General features: G+C 39.0%; 1 protein-coding gene across 1 annotated transcript in view; it reads left to right on the forward strand.

Moving 5' to 3' along the window:
* LOC130905460 (matrix metalloproteinase-17-like) overlaps positions 1-19,462 on the forward strand; it is a 163,158-nt gene that overhangs the window by 115,024 nt on the left and 28,672 nt on the right. The window contains exon 6 of the mRNA XM_057818889.1: positions 4,395-4,497. Within this exon, the coding sequence (XP_057674872.1) occupies positions 4,395-4,497 (103 nt within the window). The remainder of the gene's footprint in view (positions 1-4,394; positions 4,498-19,462) is intronic.

Here is a 19,462-nt window from a genome sequence, read left to right on the forward strand (position 1 = left end):
GAGGCATATACACATATTATATTACTGTCAGCACGGCTTAAGATAAGATTGATCCTTGTGCAAAATTACCATGATGAGTGTCTTAAAATACGTGACTATTAGTATGAAATTGAGCAAAGAGCACCGCTATTTTACACGGATATAGACAGCAGAAGTGAGCGGGCATCCGAAAAAAAATCTCCTAAATCTTAAATGAAAGATTTTACCAATTGTAAACCGATTGTATAAAAGGACCTTTATGAATACAATTCACTTACAAGTTGAGAAATTTGGTCAGTACACACAACCTTTTTGCGCATATCCACAGGAGCTTTCATTCTTCTTCTCTCCCCTTCCAAAAATGGAAGGTTTTGCAATTTTGGAGTAAATCCGTACAATAACAATGTACGGTGATAAAAACACTACACATAATGCGAGTATTAATATGATTCTAATGCCCAGAGGTGGGTAGAGTAGCCAAAAGTATTAATCAAGTAAGAGTACAGTCAGGGGCGGACTGGGACTAAAAAGCAGCCTGGACTTTGACTCGGCCCAGCCCACAAGAATCACTTTACGAAGGGAAACACAGACCCCCTAGGGCAGAGGTCACGGAACAGCGGACCTCGGTCCGGTTCCGGAGCCCCAAGCCGTCTGGACCGGATCTTAAGCTGTCCGGACTAATACACGTTGCAACAACAAAAAGCATTTTTTTCTGCGGGTTTGCAGAGCGGAGGTGGGCAACAAAATAAAAAACTTAGCGGTGACGCGCGTGAGCCAGCCAATGGGAGTGACACATTTGAAAGTTATTTTTAGAACAGCATGTCTCACACTCGCTTTCCAGACTCCGCGGAGTGACAGCCAAAAACTGAGCCGAATGAAGTTGGAGTAAGAGGCGAAAAGGTACGGCAAATGGCGTGCTTAAAACTACGCAAAATTGATGCAGAAAACAGAGTGTTTAAGGAGGAGTAGACCAACACATGTTTGTTCATTTTACCTGACAGCAGCACAAGACCGCTATGCCTCATCTGTTCAGAGACGGTGTTCTGCCAAAATCTGTTACATCGGCAAAACGTCCTACATTAGTCGAATTTGACACCCAAAGTACTACCGTGCGCTCTAAACTTGTTTTGTTTGGATGCATACAGGCAGAACGTACTAAAAAATGCCTTAAGAAAATACTTAAATGCAGTTATACCAAATAAGGACGGTTTAAATATGCTACGTGACTAATGTGGTCAACTGCTTCAAAGCTAACACAAAAAACCACAATGGTTAAAAGTATGAGAAGGGAATACATGCAAAAAGTATTTTTGAAGCATGAAAAGCTTCTAAAAAACTAAATAAAAACAAAAATAGTGAGTACTCACCGCTTCTAACCGATGTGCGCATGCGTGCGGATGCTTGCGTAAGCGCGCTGAGCGTTGTGTAGACGTTTCGCCGCGTAGTAAGGAATGGCCAAACAACGGAAGCGCTTGTAAAAAGCAGCCATTTGAAAAGGCACATATATGAAACAAAGCACGCAGCTTTTTCGCAAAGTTTCCCTAATAACTCTGCCATCTGTTCTCAAAAAATAGCGTTAAGGGCTCAATATGATCGCTTCATTATTTATTACTAATTAATTATTATTAAATACTATTTATTACTTACTCTAAATTTATTTTTTATATTGTATTTACATTTTTGAATGTTGTAATTATCAGCATGGCCACGTAAAGATCCGTTTGTATTTTTTGGGGAAAAAAAGCATTAAAAATATTTCCGGTCCGAGATTGTTGTAATTTTTTAATTTCGGACCCAGAGGATTTTTAATTCATGACCCTAGCCCTAGGGGGTCCGGGGGCATACCCCCCCTCCCCGGAAGACTTTTCTTTTTTACATTTTATTGTAAAATGCATCAATTTCGTGCACTTTGATGAGAGAAAATGAAGAAAACGTGTCTAACCTGTGACTGTCTGACTTGGGGCGCTCAAAGTACTGCAAGGCTGAACTGGAGTTGGGTTCATTTTCTGTACTAGCTCTATGATCAACCTGAAAAAACAAATGAAAGAATTTATTTTTCAAAGCAAGTTTTATGTATCCAATTGATTATAATTAGGGTTGTCAAACGATTAAATTTTTTAATCGAGTTAATTACAGCTTAAAAACTAATTAATCGTAATTAATCGCAATTAATCGCAATTCAAACCATCATAAAATATGCCATATTTTTCTGTAAATTATATATATATTCTGTAAAATAAATTGTTGGAATGGAAAGATAAGACACAAGATGGATATATACATTCATCTAACGGTACATAAGGACTGTAGTGGGCATTTCACTCTACTGTCATTTAAATCTGTCTATGCTGTCCTCACTCCGAAGCGTCTACTTTTTCCAAAGCTAGACAGCTAGTGAACGACGCCTTAATAATCAGACTTCTTCCTTTTCCATCTGATTTATTAATAAAATGGCTTCAAACCATTGTCCTCTTTAGACCGTCGTAAAACTACAAAAAAAAAAGTACACAAGCATTGCATTAGCAACAACGTTAGCTTAGCACGCTATACAGGTTCACTAAACATAAACAAAAAGCGTCTCATACAAAAAATATAATATTTCGCTTACTAACATAATATGTACATTCTTTACAACAACCATACTTACGGATAAATCTTGTCCAAGGATCATATAAGCACAACATTACAACGCAGGCGTCAGCCCGAGACATCGTGCAGCCATATTGAACTGGCAAGAAAACAATTAACCATGTCGCAAAGTGACCACAAGAGTTCACTGTTAGACAGCACAAAAAGCCTTGCTGTAAAACTTACCAAAAGGCAGAATACTGTCTGAGCGGGACATGTGCGTTAATTGCGTCAAATATTTTAACGTGATTAATTCAAAAAATTAATTACCGCCCGTTAACGCGATAATTTTGACAGCCCTAATTATAATATATCTCTATATATCTCTGTCTATAAAATGATTTCATTGTTTATGCCATAATTCAGTGGTCTCCAAACTATTCCACATAGGGCCGCAGCGGGCGCAGGATTTCATTCCAACAAAACAAGACAACACCTATGCACCAATCTGGTGTCTTTCAAGTGTAATCAGTTGATTGCAGTCAGGTGCTGCTTGTTTTAGCAGAAGCTTCATTGGTTAAACTGTCGGTACTCGATCGGTTGAAACAAAAACCAGGCCCCACAGCGGCCCTTGAGGACCGGTTTGGAGACCCGTGCCATAATTAATCTTGCCATACAAAATAATAAATTCCAATGAAAATAAAATAAACATTTCAAGACAAATCCTGGATACATAACCTTCATTGGAAAGTATTAACCAGAAAACAAAACGATATATACATGATTTTAAAAATATATCAATTTAACTAACTAAACTTTAAAGTAAAACCATTCATTGTATTAATATTTTATTATATTTCTTCTGAATTAATATTGCTGCTGCGTGTGCATACGTTGTTTTACAGCTAAAATATTTTTCCTTAGGGGAGTGATAGTAGGACTAGCATACTGTAACTTGACACGATTGCAAACGGACTAGCTGGCACTAACCCTTTAATTGTCATTTATTTCATTTAAAATGTAGCTACCTGGTGGATAACAATTGCCAGTATCCCGAGCAAGTGACCCTCTTCATCCCTTTTTACTTGCCCTGCGCTTGTCTAGGGAACTTTCACCATCATTACACCCTCCCTCTTCTTTTCTCTCTCCCTGCACCCACTGCACGTCAGAGCGACTCCCGCTCCCCCTCTCACCATCGCCGGGGGCTGGGCTGCTGTTACGCGACGTGGCCGTTGCAGCCAGACTGCTGCTTGCGAAAATATTTGTCAACTTATGACATTTTAATGCTTCTCTCTCCAGTTTCTTTAATTTTTTTCTCCCTAACCTTCTCCGCGCCACCCTTCTCTTTTCTTTTTTTGCCACAACCATCCATATTGTGCGTCAACGCTCGTCGCTAGTTTGCTTCTACAAAGAACCAATGAAGGCTACTTTGTGCTTTCTTCGTTCTTCTATCAGACTGGCGATGAAAAGCCAGGCGCATTGCTGCCACCTGTCGGATTGGATGCGAACTGTAGATAATTAGAGGCTAGGGGGGATAAAAACAGTGATGTATAATGAATGGCGGCCGCCGGCCGTCCAGGGCACCGGCCGTTCTGTGATCCTCCAGAACCCACAGATTAACAGTCCACCCCTGAGTACAGTTGTATGAAAAAGTATCTGAACCTTTTGGAATTTCTCTCATTTCTGCATAAATTCACCATCAAATGTGATCAGATCTTTGTCAAAATCACACAGATGAAAATACAGTGTCAATCATACTCATCATCATACTCAATCAATCATCCTCAATATTTTTACTGGAAAGGATATATTAACTCATACAATATTATCATTTCACTTTAACCCAGGTGTCCGTGACTCAGTTTCACACACAAGTCAGCCAGGCAACCCTTCTCAAACAGCGGAGCCTCCTGTTCTGATGGACATTCCAGAAAACAAATCCATACTTCAGTAAGTACGATTAGTTTTTTTTATTCTTATCTTATAGACAGTACTGAAAACAAGGTTACATTAAAAATGTTAGATTAAACCTCTTGCCTCTACATATTCTTTGCACTCTCACAGTTTATTGCAAGTAACAATAAAGTAAAAACTCAAACCTGAGGCCCGGAGGCCTTTTGCAGACTGTAGAACATTATTTTGTGACCCCGTACTTCACATCTAAGTTAAGTGTTTCTATAGCCCACGCATCATTGCACTGGGATATTTTTTTTTTCTATCTTGGTCAGAGGTTGCGCTAGACATTTTCGTTGTCTGTCATTTTGACTGACAGGGTCATAAAAATCCGGTCATATTCTATTTTTACCCGTCACTTAAATTTTTAAAATGATAATGATGACATATTCAATAGTATTTAGTTTTCATTCATTTTTAATTAATATTGTAACGCTTGCTTGGCGCCGAAAAATTAGACACGGAAGTCGTGGTATTTTTCTCCCTCTTTTTACTCTGCTTACCGCCAACAACACCAACAAAACAACAACTCTGCCCCCAAAGAAAAAGAGGCAACTATATAGACCCCAATCACCAACGTCACACAATGATCTTAATTGTGGTTGTCAGCCCAAAATCTTCTAAATATATATTAAATGCATCTTACCAGATATAAAATGACTACTACATAGTCTGTGGTGATCGTTTGGTGCCCAGATTTCTTGTCGAATTACAGCAGTCCATCTCGCTCTCCTCTTCGGGTCTCTCAGAATACGGTAGAACTTCAAGTCTCTCCGTCTATCTTCTCTGTTACTGCAACCAACCGCCACACACGCCTTCACCATTTTGATTATTAATGTTAACGAGCAGAAAAACACGCTGTAATAGGAGGCATGTACGTAGCGGTAATGTGTAAACACGACGAGCTGATACACAATATGGCGGCTCCAGTCAGGGGGGCGGAGTTGTGACGTCATGTGATTGGGGTCTATACACAGGCGGCAATCTAGTCCACCAATTGGATGATGCGCTGGCACACCGGGTGCACCAATAAGAACCTCGCGTTGATGTGTCAATCACGGTGCCGCCGCCAGACCCCGGTGACGCTACAATATTCTGACAGAATAGCCAACGACGTCATGCATTAAGAGAGACAATAGCTAATTAATATGCTCACTCGCCACCCTGTGGTCTGGGGTGTGAATTGCAACCTGTCAAAATGACGGACGGACTTCAGTTTTTTCCGTCACCGTTTTAAAAAACCGGTCAACGACGGAAAATATTCGGTTAACGAGACCCCTGATCTCGGTACAAGCTAGCTTTAGCGCAGGTTTATGATACTTTTCTGCGGTATTTGTCAGGAAGTTAGCCAAAGTCAATTAGTGACAGTCACTTGATTGATATGTACTGTAATTCCAAAGTGACGCGAGGTAGAAGGAAATACAGTATATCTTGTCAACCAGTCTCTCTCGAAACCCGCCTTGACAAAAAAGGTGGGCAACTAACATCACCAATTTCTGAAAAAAATGGCAGATAGAATATTTTTAAGTAGCGTACAGAGGCATCCCGAACCCAATCTGTAATATTATATATGCACATCAAACTTTGCAATGCTCAAGAATTACAATATGAGAGATCATTACTCAACTAGAAATTCCAAGAAATATGTAAAATAGCAGCGAGATGAGAGAGTGGAGTGGGTCAACAATCTTCTTCATGTTTTGAATCACCGTTCATGTTCTCATCTCTTATTCATAAAGATGGTACTTTTTTGAATACTGGAAAGCATTTCTGTGGAATACTTGATGTGACCCACACTCACCCAGAATTTTATCTCCAGCAGCCCCCGGATGAGTTGAGTTTGAGACCCCTGATTTAAAGTCTTCACAAATTACAAGCGCACTTGAATTGTACCCAATAAAGCCAATAATAAAAAAAGAAATCCTAAGCACTCACAGTGGGCAAAAATGATTTAGACTTCATTAAAGGTGAATTCACATTTCTCTACTTTAGTTTCTTTAATTTGTTCTCTTGTGCTAAAAAACAGGCGTAATGAAGCCATGCAGGAATACTCAACATGGCGTTTGCATTCTAATGTGGGATAATAATATGTGGGGATATATCAGGAGAGTGTTTAGGTAAGGGTACATTCGGGAGCCAGCCCACCTAATTAAATGATTCCCTGAAGAAATTGTCCATTTTCTTCTAATATCAAGGATATATATACTTTAGTTTATCTAGTTATGGGTGTCTCGTTTATCTAGTGTGTCGTAAGTTTCTGCTGGGCTTGTCAATCTATAATTTTTTTACTTTTGGAACAGGAGCTCAGAATCTTTTCAGATTCTTACTCTTATTATTAAATGATAAAATGAACAAAGGCCTAAAGGTAACCACGGATAGAAAGACTTGTAGTTAGTATGAGTTAAAACAATTTGATTTTGAAACCGCTCTTGATGTTTTCGTATCTATACAATTTGTAAAATTAGTTTAATTAGTAGGCTGCCATTATTGTTGGCCTCACCAGTGTTATGCTGCCAGGCCTCCAGAGTACGACTTTAGCGACAAAAACCTGTCATCTGTTCAGCCCTTGCAAATTGAACTCGAGAGCATGACATGCACTGTCGATATTTCAAAAAACGAGCAGCAAAGGCAAAATGAACAGGAAAGACGGGATGAGACAAGACGAGTGTAGGACAAATCCGGTGTTCTGCAAAAAAGTGCTACACCAGTGAAATGTCCTACAAGAGGCGAATTAGACACCCAAAGTACTACCGTACGCTTTCAGCTTGTTTTGTTTAGATGCATACAGACAGAACATACTAAAGATGCTTTAAGGAAATACTAACCTAAACATAGTAATATCAAATCATACCTGTCAAGTTGTACGGTATCGGCGTAATTTGTACAAGTGAGTGCTAATTTTTAAATGTGTACGCCGTACGTTCAAAATCTGTACGTTTTCCGTGCATTACGTTTTTTTTTCTCAGTTCGGATTTTGTCACCGTTTTGGCAACAAGACAATGTGCGTTACTATGCGTGACTACGTTGGTTGAATGACGCAAGAAAAGTCAAGAGACACCGAGAGTGTTGTGACACCTTAGCAAACGAGATGCTAGGCTAGATGGCTCCAATATTTCCTGACTGTAGCCGACAGCCTACAATCTACGCCTAGATATCACATGCTTATAGAACTACTTGCGAAATGACAGACGGCAGCGTTAATAAACAGCCGCCATTTTGAAGCAGTAGACATCTCAGAAAGGCTGTTGTAGTGAACCTTCCTAGCGAATTTAGATAAAAAACTTTTTATCTAAAATACTCCTAAATCGGCAAAATCTTGACTTGAATATATCTTTAAATGATGAAACAGTTTTAAAACTTTAACATGTCGAAAGTAGACAGAAGGCAACTAATGCAAAAACGGTAGCAATTTAAACAACTTTTACAGTTGATTCACAACATTAAACCATTTCCAAAAATAGCAAAGGTTACTATGTTTTTTGTTTTGTTTTGTTTTTGTTAATAAAAAAAAAAAACATGAAAGGTAACACCAGTTACTTTGCCAAGTAACTAATTACTCTTACATTCAGGTAAATGAGTTACTAACGGACTTTTTGGGAGAAGTAATTTGTAACTGTTATTAATTCCTTTTTAAAAGTAAGATTAACAACACTGGTCATAAAGATTAAATCTGCCGAATGAAAAGTGACGAAAGCTGAGATTTTATTCTGCCAATTTGTTGCCGAACATAATTTACCCGCAACTATTGCTGATCACTTCTCAGAATTAGCAAAAGAAATGTTCCCTGACTCAAAGATTGCATCCCTAAGTTAATTTTATCAACTGACCCTTTTCATTTATAATTGGACACACTAACAAACTACCTTCAAGTCAAACTGAATTGCGAGCTGAAGTGCAGCCATCAAGAAATGATAGAAATTGCCAAAAGTGCTACATACAATTATAACAAACGGCACTGTTAAATTTTAGTAATCATGATGTAGCTGAAGATATTGTTCTTTGATTGCACCAGGTTATATGTTACAATATTAACAATAAATTCCTATTATTTTGGAAAATAAGTCTTATTTTTGTTTCATATTGCACGCTATATACAACGTTGTATGATTAGTCACCAATTTGTAAGGGCATACATCACTATATGTAAGATTGCCAATGCCCTCGGGTTGATGGATATGTCAATTAAGGGTGGTTTAAATATGCTACGTGACTAATGTGGTCAACAGATCAACAATCTGCTTTAAAGCTACCAGAAGAAAACACAATACTTAAAAGAATGAGAGGGAAACACGTGCAAAAATATTTTGAGGCAATGAAAAGGTATAACAAGACTCAGTAGAAACACAAATAGTAAGTACTCGCCTCTTTTAACCGATGTGTGCATGTGTTGGACAGCCGCGTAGGAGGAATTGCAGAACACCGGTACCATTCGTCTAGTGACAGTGACAAACTTCGTCATCACCCCAAGCATCCATTGCGCGCATAAAACATGGCGCCCTCAGTAGGTCAAAGCATGTACGAAATATTATAGATTTTTAAATCAATGGCAATATTTTATGTGTTTCTAATAACATATTATAGTAAAGGAGATGAGAACAACTGTGACTTATTAGAACCTACAAGTCTTTAAGTCTGAGGTTCCCTTTAAAGGGCTTGTGACACCATAAAAAAATCTTAAATAGCATTATTATGCGAATTAAAATCAGATTTTGAAATTATTCGACCACGTACAAAAATTTGGCAAAGCGCAGATGACGAGAACTGAAATATCAATCTGCTGTACAACTACTCCTGTCATTATAGTGCTCTGGCGCCATCTAGGTGTTGACGTCTGCATTGTAATGATTTCAGCTGATTTAGAATTCAGCCCAATGGGAGAGGAAGATTCAGAATGAGGAAAATACGACAGAGAGCTGCAAAATGGCATCATTGTTTTCATCTCTGTACTCTAATATTTTTACAGGATACTCTTTTTATCCAAGTATTTTTCCCCAACTGCTAAATAAATTGTACGGTCATGACAATTAATAGTAATAAAATAAATGGAAAAGAAATACTAAAAAAATGCATTTATTCAGTACCACAGGGCTAAATTAATGCATAGTGGTCAAAACTGCTGACTTCTTAAACCTCCCGAACGGTATTTTATGCCACCGGTGTTAGTCTTACTTTTGTCATTTCCTTGCCCCTGCTCGGAAACTGAGGAAAGAGCGTAAACAAAATAGGAAGCGTGAGAGCTAGGCTACATGCAAACCCGAATCGAGCGGCTCTTCCAAGTCTCTTCCTCGCCTTTCGAAAAACGAAAAATAGCACAAAACTACCCCGACTCACTTCACACACGGCGGCGGGGGTGATTGTCTTTACCGATTGGCCAGCCCTCAATGGCGAGCAAGTTTCAGCTCGCCGTTCCCCTGCTGCGGCCCTGACAGGCAGGCAGTACTCGTCGCCAGGGACCAAGCCACCGGTCATCGGCCGATTGGCCTTCTCGGTGGACAGGGAGCATTGTCACCCACAAAATGCAAGCCACTTCCTTATTAAAACATTTGGCATGATCCCAGTATTTGACATAACGTAAAATACGTAGCTTACTCACTTAGTCATCCGTCCAATGGTCTCTAGATTGTCGGACTTGTTTTGCCCATTCATTGTGGTGAACAGGATCTTTTGGAAATCCAAAAAGCCTCACACCATGCTCCTCCCTGAAAAGTCTGCAGCATATTGGGCTGGCGTGAAGCAAAAACTAAACGAATTAATCCGCAAAATCAGCTGAATCCGCAGTCCTTCTGCATATTATAGTAATGACTGTATTGTGAAGAAAATTTGTCTGCTGACGTCACATTCCCCTTCTTCCTCAATCCAGACTCTGGCTGGAAGTCACTCATTTTCATGGTGCGGGATTCAAAAAATTGAATAAATATTTTGATCGCTTCCACACACATCCAAGCGGTCCATTTCATTCAGGACCATAAAATACTGCATGTAATATGAAATAAACATGCTTTTTTGGGTCCAGGCACTTAAAATGTCGAATGGCTGTCCAGTCTTGAATGGCACCCACGCAAGACCAATGATTGTAGTTCTTTTCATGGCAATTCATTGTGCGTTGATTTGAAGTGCTTTTTGACTTCTTTTTTTTAACAGTAGCACAATCTTCATCAGAATGGCAACACCGAAAGCATCTCAATGAAGAAGGTCCGTAGAGGTTGGACCTTGAAGCAAAGCACACAGTTTAATCCTTTGATGCATGCTGCATTGAGATCTATTGTACTAGTATATGCGTGGGCATTAATGACGGGTAGTTATGCCTTACCACTTTGGTGGAGTGTTTCCACTTCAAAAGTTCCACTGTTGTCTTGGCAATTAATTGTGGCTCCACGATGTAGGGCTAAGTAATAACGCTGGTTTAACTCTTACAAGAGCGCCAATACTGACCTTGAGTGTTAAACGGGAACTGAACGGACACTCTTGTTTCTAAATCCAACGGCCTCATCATTCAGTAGGGCAGAATGATATTGGAAAAAACTGACAATGCGATTTTTTTGTGGGTTTGTGATATACATCGCAATATTAACTCATTTGTTCCCAAAAACGTAGAAATACGTTCTATTTTTAATTGTTACAGTGTCCCAAAGACGTATTTATACGTCTTCTACGTTTTTGTTTTTTCATAAGAGACATCTCTGGGTCTTGATTCAGCTGAGCTCCAAAGCACAAAGCTGAAAATCCATTTTAAAGCAATGAAACTGGAGGGCAGTAGCGCATTTGATAAGACCCGCAACCCGATTCAACGGCAACGAATGGCCTGGCCACATGGCCGGGGCGCGAGGCGGCGGACGACCGAGCAGAACAACCGAACAGAACGACCGGGACCACCAGTGCAGTGGACGATGTTGTTGAGTTCGTGCTGCTCGCCGAGCAGACCCCGCAGAGACTCAGAAAAATCCCTCTTTATGAGACAGACAGCAGTGAGGGAAAAGTTTACCCGGTTGTCACGGCCACAACAGCGTCATCACTCAGTTCGTTTTGTGTAAATAAATTGTTACTTTGCTATCAAAAGCTCTATTTGTCTTGTTGTTTGTTATTTTGTAAAAGGAAAACATTATTCAGATGTTTGGGATGTAACTAAAGCAAAAAATAGCTGTGTTAAAGTCAAAGTTATGTTTGAAATGTATGCGTTCACAAAAAGCTCAATTTTTCTGTTTTTTTCATCAGAAATTGGAAAATTGCTCAAACTAAGCCAGACTAATGCTGATTTCTAAAGAATGGAAAAAGATATTAACTTACTTTTTTTCCTGCTGAAAGAAGAGAGTCTAATCCTTTTTTTTGGTGGGTTCCATGTTTATATAGCAATAGAACAGAATTTTCGGTGGACCTTGCAAAATTTGTCAAAATCCAGTAAAACGGCCAGGGCGAGGGGGGTTGCACCAGTAAAATGGCTGGGAGTGAATGAGTTAAAATGATACGAATTTTCACCAGACTTGCATAGGTCTGCTTGGGAAGACTTTGGTTGACTCACCATGACCACATTGAATTCATTAATAATGTCCCGATGCGAACACTTGATCAAAAACTGGGCCGTTCGGCAATTTTTAATCTTTAATGAAAAACATATATTTGTATTTCTGCTTCTCACCCTCCCTCCTGCTAAGAAATGCGACCAAACTGTTTTTGTTGGTCACCAGTGCAGTTGCCGTTTTGTACTAGGCCTGTCGCGATAATTAATTTTAGTGTGTGATAATTATTCTCATAAATTATTGCGATATGCGAAATTATTGCGCCCCCCCAATTTTTTTTAACCAATTTACAATAACACAGTGAGAATACAGTAGATATTAATAGATCAAGTAAACCCATTTAAACGTGATAAATATTTACTCTTAAATTCAAAAATACTTTTTAAGAAATCACAACTAAAAACAATAGACCATGCCTCTTAAGTAAAAAACAATATTGATACTGCACAGAAACACAGAATAAATAAAATGTGTTTAAAAAAAAGGAAAAAAATTGCACTTAATAACTTAACTTCCCATCACAGCTTCTGCAATGGTGTTCCATAGGGATGCAACAATACAGTTAAGTCACGGTTCGGTACGATTTTTGATATGGGGGGGACACGATTTTCGATCCGATTCAATACATTTAATGCTCTGTAAAAAAATTAACAATTGTATACAGTATATATATATATATATATTTTTTTTTTTTTTTCTGCTAACGAGCAAAAATTAAATTGCCATCATATAAACATGCATTTTAGTGCATAATATTTATGTGCTGAGAACAATCTTTATTGTTTGTAAAGTGAGGCAGGGCACTCTGTTGATTGCTATAGCTCTCTTAGCAGCTAGCTTTACTACATGAGCAAGACATCCTATTTGTGGTCCGAATCCATCTGTGTCACGTACTGAATTAACAATATTTGCAACATTATCTATAGTCACTAGTATGGATTGATTTGGCCTTCTTAACTTCCATTCAGTAATGACAGTTTAGAATTCATCGATGTAGTACAGTTGTGGTCAAAAGTTTACATACACTTGTGAAGAACATAATGTCATGGCTCTCTTGAGTTTCCAGTTATTTCTACAACTCTGATTTTTCTCTGATAGAGTGATTGGAACAGATACTTTGTCACAAAAAACATTCATGAAGTTTGGTTCTTTTATGACTTTCTTATGGGTGAACAGAAAAAGTGATCATATCTGCTGGGTCAAAAATATACATACAGCAGCGCTAATATTTGGTAACATGTCCCTTGGCCATTTTCACTTCAATTAGGCGCTTTTGGTAGCCATCCACAAGCTTCTGGCAAGCTTCTGGTTGAATCTTTGACCACTCCTCTTGACAGAATTGGTGCAGTTCAGTTAAATTTGATGGCTTTCTGACATGGACTTGTTTCTTCAGCATTGTCCACAAGTTCTCAATGGGGTTTAAGTCAGGACTTTGGGAAGGCCATTCGAAAACCTTAATTCTAGCCTGATTTAGCCATTCCATTACCACTTTTGATGCGTGTTTGGGGTCATTGTCCTGTTGGAACACCCAACTGCGCCCAAGACTCAATCTTCGGGCTGATGACGTTAGGTTATCTTGAAGAATTTGAAGGTAATCCTCCTTCTTCATTATCCCATTTACTCTCTGTAAAGCACCAGTTCCATTGGCAGCAAAACAGCCCCACAGCATAATACTACCACCACCGTGCTTGACGGTAGGCATGGTGTACTTGGGGTTAAAGGCCTCACCTTTTCTCCTCCAAACATATTGCTGGGCATTGTGGCCAAACAGCTCGATTTTTGTTTCGTCTGACCACAGAACTTTCCTCCAGAAGGTCTTATCTTTGTCCATGTGATCAGCAGCAAACTTCAGTCGAGCCTTAAGGTGCCGCTTTTGGAGCAAGGGCTTCCTTCTTGCACGGCAGCCTCTCAGTCCATGGAGATGCAAAACACGCTTGACTGTGGACACTAACACCTGTGTTCCAGCAGCTTCTTCTTGGCAGATCTGCTTTTTGGTGATTCTCGGTTGAATCTTCACCCTCCTGACCAATTTTCTCTCAGCAGCAGGTGATAGCTTGCGTTTTCTTCCTGATCGTGGCAGTGACAAAACAGTGCCATGCACTTTATACTTACAAACAATTGTTTGCACTGTTGCTCTTGGGACCTGCGCTGCTTTGAAATGGCTCCAAGTGACTTTCCTGACTTGTTCAAGTCAATGATTCGCTTTTTCAGATCTATGTATGTATATTTTTGACCCAGCAGATTTGATCACTTTTTTCTGTTAACCCATAATAAAGTCATAAAAGAACCAAACTTCATGAATGTTTTTTGTGACAAAGAAGTATCTGTTCCAATGACTCTATCGGAGAAAAATCAGAGTTGTAGAAATAACTGGAAACTCATGAGAGCCATGACATTATGTTCTTCACAAGTGTATGTAAACTTTTGACCACAACTGTATATGGACTACGTGTCCTATAATCACTCTGGGCTCACGTAGCCAATGGCATGGGACATAGCAAATATAGTTTGCCATTTCATGATATCTAGTGTGTGCGCGCATTAAAAAAGTTGGCAAGCGCCGCTGAAGTCACATCTGCTCATTACTATGGGGCGCCATTTGTAAAGCAGCACATACTGAAAATTATGACATTTTCTCACATTTAGTGCCACACAGTGTTTAAAATGGTGTGACATTTTTTGTCACTTTTTTTTTTTCGCACATTTACAACATTATATAGCAAACTAAATATTCATTTTTAAATAAGTTTTGGACCTCAATGTTTAAATCCAGAACTAAATATTTAATTTAAATCTTAAATTTATATCCTATATCCTAAATGCTAAATCTGGAAACGGTTGGAACTAAATATTTAGCTTAACCCTTTCACACCGAACGTGTCGGCAGCGACGCGTTTACGCATGTCGTCTTTGAAGCTTCGTCACACTGTAATTACGTCACCCACGTGCCGCTGGTTGGTCTCATTTGAAAGTACGGAAGTTGATGTCCACACCAGTTTTTATTTGAAGTCAATCGACCAAGAAAAACATGAGATAATGTCATTTGAGTTTTATAGTTTTATTGCACTCATAAATATGCATTAAAACGCTGCATGGACCATGTATCTATCTCCACATTTCCATCATTTCTTGTCCTTTTTCAAAACCGAAAGCAGCACAAACACTACATATCCCAAGGGCCGTTGTGATGTCAAGAAGGACGAACCGAATGTGGACATTTTTTTATAAATTTCCAAGCGAGACGCCAACTAAGGAAAAGGAGACATGCGAGGCAAGCAACGGCCGGTTGGTTTGAGCGAGCGACTTTGAAACGTGCAGGATGAATCTAAAACTAAATTTAGCGCAAGCTAATGCATTATTTCATTAACTCAAGGAAGAAGATGAACCGTATTTGTCGTTGTTGTCCTGGGATGAGTCGGCGTCTCGGCGAGTAGAAGTGACAGGCTGACAGCAGCGCGCAAAGTCCGCAAATGGCGAAAGAGTAGGCTGTGTGACGTTGTGTGTGACGCAGTTCCGTGACCTGTTCATGCAGAAGCTTTGTTGAGTTCGCAAAACAAACAAAAAAAAAACTATTGGGTCGTTGGAGAAATTTGAATTGAACTGAACTACTTGTCAATATTCTTGAAAATACTTTTTTCAATGTTACATATATTTTTACTTCACTATAATCTTTTCAATTTTTATAAAGATGAGTGTTCGAGAAGCTTGATTGCATGTACATTTTTACTTTAGATAAGATGATGGGTATAATACCTAACTTCACAAAGAGATATCCTCCAAACCCTTTTTGTGTTAGATGATATATTTTTTTTCCTCACTATTTTGCTGTGTATATAACCCGTTTTGACCATAGTATGTGTAAAGGCCAAAAACGCCTATGACCATACTTGCTGTTTGTGTTGAATTGTCAAACAAAAAACTATTCAATCTTATTTTTTTCTATTGAATTTTTATCCTAACAAGTAGAATAAATATTATCAAGCTTCAAAACGGTTGGTCGAGCATGTTTGGTTGTCAATGGAACATTAACATTACAAATTTTGAAAAAATATTTTGGGATTTTTTTGTCTTTTTGGGTCCAAAATGTGGATTATAATTGGTCAGTGAAGAAAACAACAGTTTGGACATGAAGTTCAAGGTGTCCTTAAAAAAGGAACCCAATTGGCCATTGTGAACAGTTTTTTCTTTGAAATATAAAGGCAACATCAAATGCATGCAAATTCGGCCAAAATAGGCTAAGGTGTTAAAGGGTTAATATGCAAATTCACAGGACTGGAGACCGGAAGTGACAAAATAAAAGCTGGAGCACACAAATTACTCTTTAAATAGTTTCTCCTAAATATGTATTTTACATATATATTATTATTATCACAATGACTCGTGTCCAAGAGCAGACTGCCACCATTGAGTACGTTTTATTCATTTTCAAGAAACGTAAATAGACAGTCTGAGCTGCTCCACCAGCTTTTATTTTGTTACTTCCGGTCTCCAGTTATGTGCATTTGCATATTAAGCTAAATATTTTGTTCCGACCGTTCCCTGATTTAACATTTAGGATATAGTATATAAATTTTAGATTTAATTAAAATATTTAGTTCTGGATTTAAACAATCAGGTCCAAATCTTCTTATTTAAAAATAAATATTTAAATTGCTAATGTTGTAAATGTGCAAAAAAAAGGGAAAAAAAAGTGACTCAAAATTTCACACCATTTTAAACACTGTGTGGCGCTAAATGTGAGAAAATGTTGTCGTCATTTTCAGCATGTGCTGCTTTACAAACGGCGCCCCATACATTACTCCACAACACCAGAATATGACAATCGACTTTCATAAACAGGACGAGTTTGAAGCACAGCGCTCTTAATTTCATTCAGCTGTTCGTTGTCAAAGCAAGGTTGTTCGTAGCAACCAAGTCGGTAACAATGTTTTGGTGGACTTCGTTGTAAATATCCGCCGTTGTGCCGAAAAACAGACGCCCCGCGTGAAATGTCACTCCTGACGGGAGCGCTCACACGTCAGCAACACCGGCGCGCCGTAGATGGTCTACAGTCACTCCGGTATACGTTGAACAATAGGATATAATGGTAACGATTGGCTCCGGCGCTTGTTTTTGCCAGGCCTGGAATGAAGATGCATTTTGCACAGTTGGTAATGAGGAATCTGAACTTTTAACAGCAAATCTGCCACACGCACACACGCACGTGCACGCGAGGAGATAAATCGCAGCGGAAAAATTACCGCCTTCATTTTTAAGTATCGCGCGATAAATGGAATTATTGCATATTGCGACAGGCTTATTTGGTACGTAAAGTTAATGATGATTGACAGGTTTTTAGGTTTGATCGAGCCAGAGACGCCTCCATAGCTCTACGATCAAAGGCACAAATATGTTAATCATCTTTAAGCTTGGTACACAGTCTGAAGTGTACTGTGGCAACTCATTCATTGTGTGAGTGAGAGGCTGTTCTCGGCAGTGTGAGCGTCAAAGTACGAAGCCCCTAAATTAACATCGACAGAAATAAAATAAATTTAACCAATAGTCCTGTTCATTGCTGCTTGCTGGCATATCCTAGCAATCCAAAAAAATCTGGTATACATTAGCAATAAATATCAAGGCTTGCGGACTTTTGCTATGCAATTTAGCCAATTATTCTAAACATTAGCATTATATAGCATTGAAGCTAGCGGATCTTTGCTATGCAAGTTTATCAAATGTTGTGAACATTAGCATTATATAGCATTTAAGCATAGCAGGCTTTTGCTATACAAGTTAGACAATTGTTGTAAACATTAGCAATTATATAGCATTTAAGCTAGCAGGGTTTTGCCATGCATGTTAGCCAATTGCAACAATGCAACAATGGCGTACCGCAAGCAACACGTCACTTCCGCTCATTAATATTCATGACATTAGCTACTGTTGCTAAGTGGGGGCAAGCCACCGTTTGTCACTAATAGGAAATGAATGGAAATCGTGTACGAAGGAGATGTTTACAGAGCTAAACCTACCAATTCTCTCCGAAAATGATGTCCCTGGTGCCAAATTCACTGGCAAAGATGTGGAAGAACATAAAAATGTCCAGTTAAAGAGATGGCTCGAGTGTCGAAGGCTGAAAAAGACCAAAAAAACGAGCCGACCTAAGTATAGCCTTAGCTTTTTTATCGACGCGACTGACAATGACATTCTCCTGTTTCAACAAGCTATCCTTTACCACAAGCCCTGGCTTTCTTACATATTATATCCTCTGGTTGTCCTACGTCTCTGACCGTTCTTGGAGGTAATTTAGTTAGTTTTATGTAGCGATCGCAAATGCTACTCAGTGACAGCCAGCGAACACTTTTTATTTTTTCCATTGTTAACAAATCTTAATTCTATAACTTATTTAAACTTCCTCCTTACTAAAGTTGTTTTTTTACAATACAAAATGTAACAGTGGCAGTCAGATACCATTTTAATTCTTTTCAGGTCATTCACTGTCAGACAGAAGCAGCACCCGGCACGTCACGCCAAAAAATAAGTTAAAGATATGAAAATGGCTTACCTCTTTGTCCTCTGAAAGACAATGCCAACCCAACGAAATGTTTACTGCATAAGTGGCGTTAAAAGTCCACGCAAGTTCATTCAGTCTTCACATTTTCTCCTCCAAGTTTTTAGTTTCGGGAAACGTATGAAGAAAACATCCTTCATATGTCGTACTGTCTAGAGTCGTTTCAAAACGTTCCAAAAAAAGCAATGTGTGATCAGCATGCTCGTTTTTGAAAGATTACCGGAGAAAAGTAGCCGATTTTCCATTGCTTCTATGCGAAAGCGGGTCTACAATGTCCCACTTCTACTCTACTTCCGCTTTACGATGCGACGTCACGGTCTAAAAATAGCATGCGTGCGGTACGCCATTGGCTAATACCAGAAACAAACTTTTTCTTTTCCGGTACTGGATCCGGACTTTGTATCAGCAGATATTCAGATTCAGGTGACTTGGTCTTGGGTGCAAAAATATGCTATTGGGACACCCCTAGTGTTCATATAATGTCGTTTAATCCAGGCTAAGGGGGTTTATCTGTAAATGATGAAGATTGGTGTATATAAAAGGGATCCAGGAAGCCATTGCATCTGCACAATGGCTGCTTCTATGAAGAAAAACAAAAGTTTACATAAAAAAATAAATAAATAAAAACTGAATGCCCTGCGATGGGACTATTGCGCAAGCGCACATTGCGATGGCAATGTTCAAACGATATATTGTGCAGACCTATCATTCAGTATGCGGGCCACATCTGTAAATTGCTCATAAACCAACAGGATAAATTCACCTCGTCAGCTTGATGGCAAGCACTCTTCTGCTAAGTCTGTTGATGATTCAGCTCATTCAGACGCAGGATTTGACAGTACGACTAAATCTGGGTAGAGAAAAGGATCACGAAAGGGATGAGATCAATCAACAGGAG

Source organism: Corythoichthys intestinalis, chromosome 17, assembly GCF_030265065.1.
Source record: "Corythoichthys intestinalis isolate RoL2023-P3 chromosome 17, ASM3026506v1, whole genome shotgun sequence".
NCBI lineage: Eukaryota > Metazoa > Chordata > Actinopteri > Syngnathiformes > Syngnathidae > Corythoichthys > Corythoichthys intestinalis.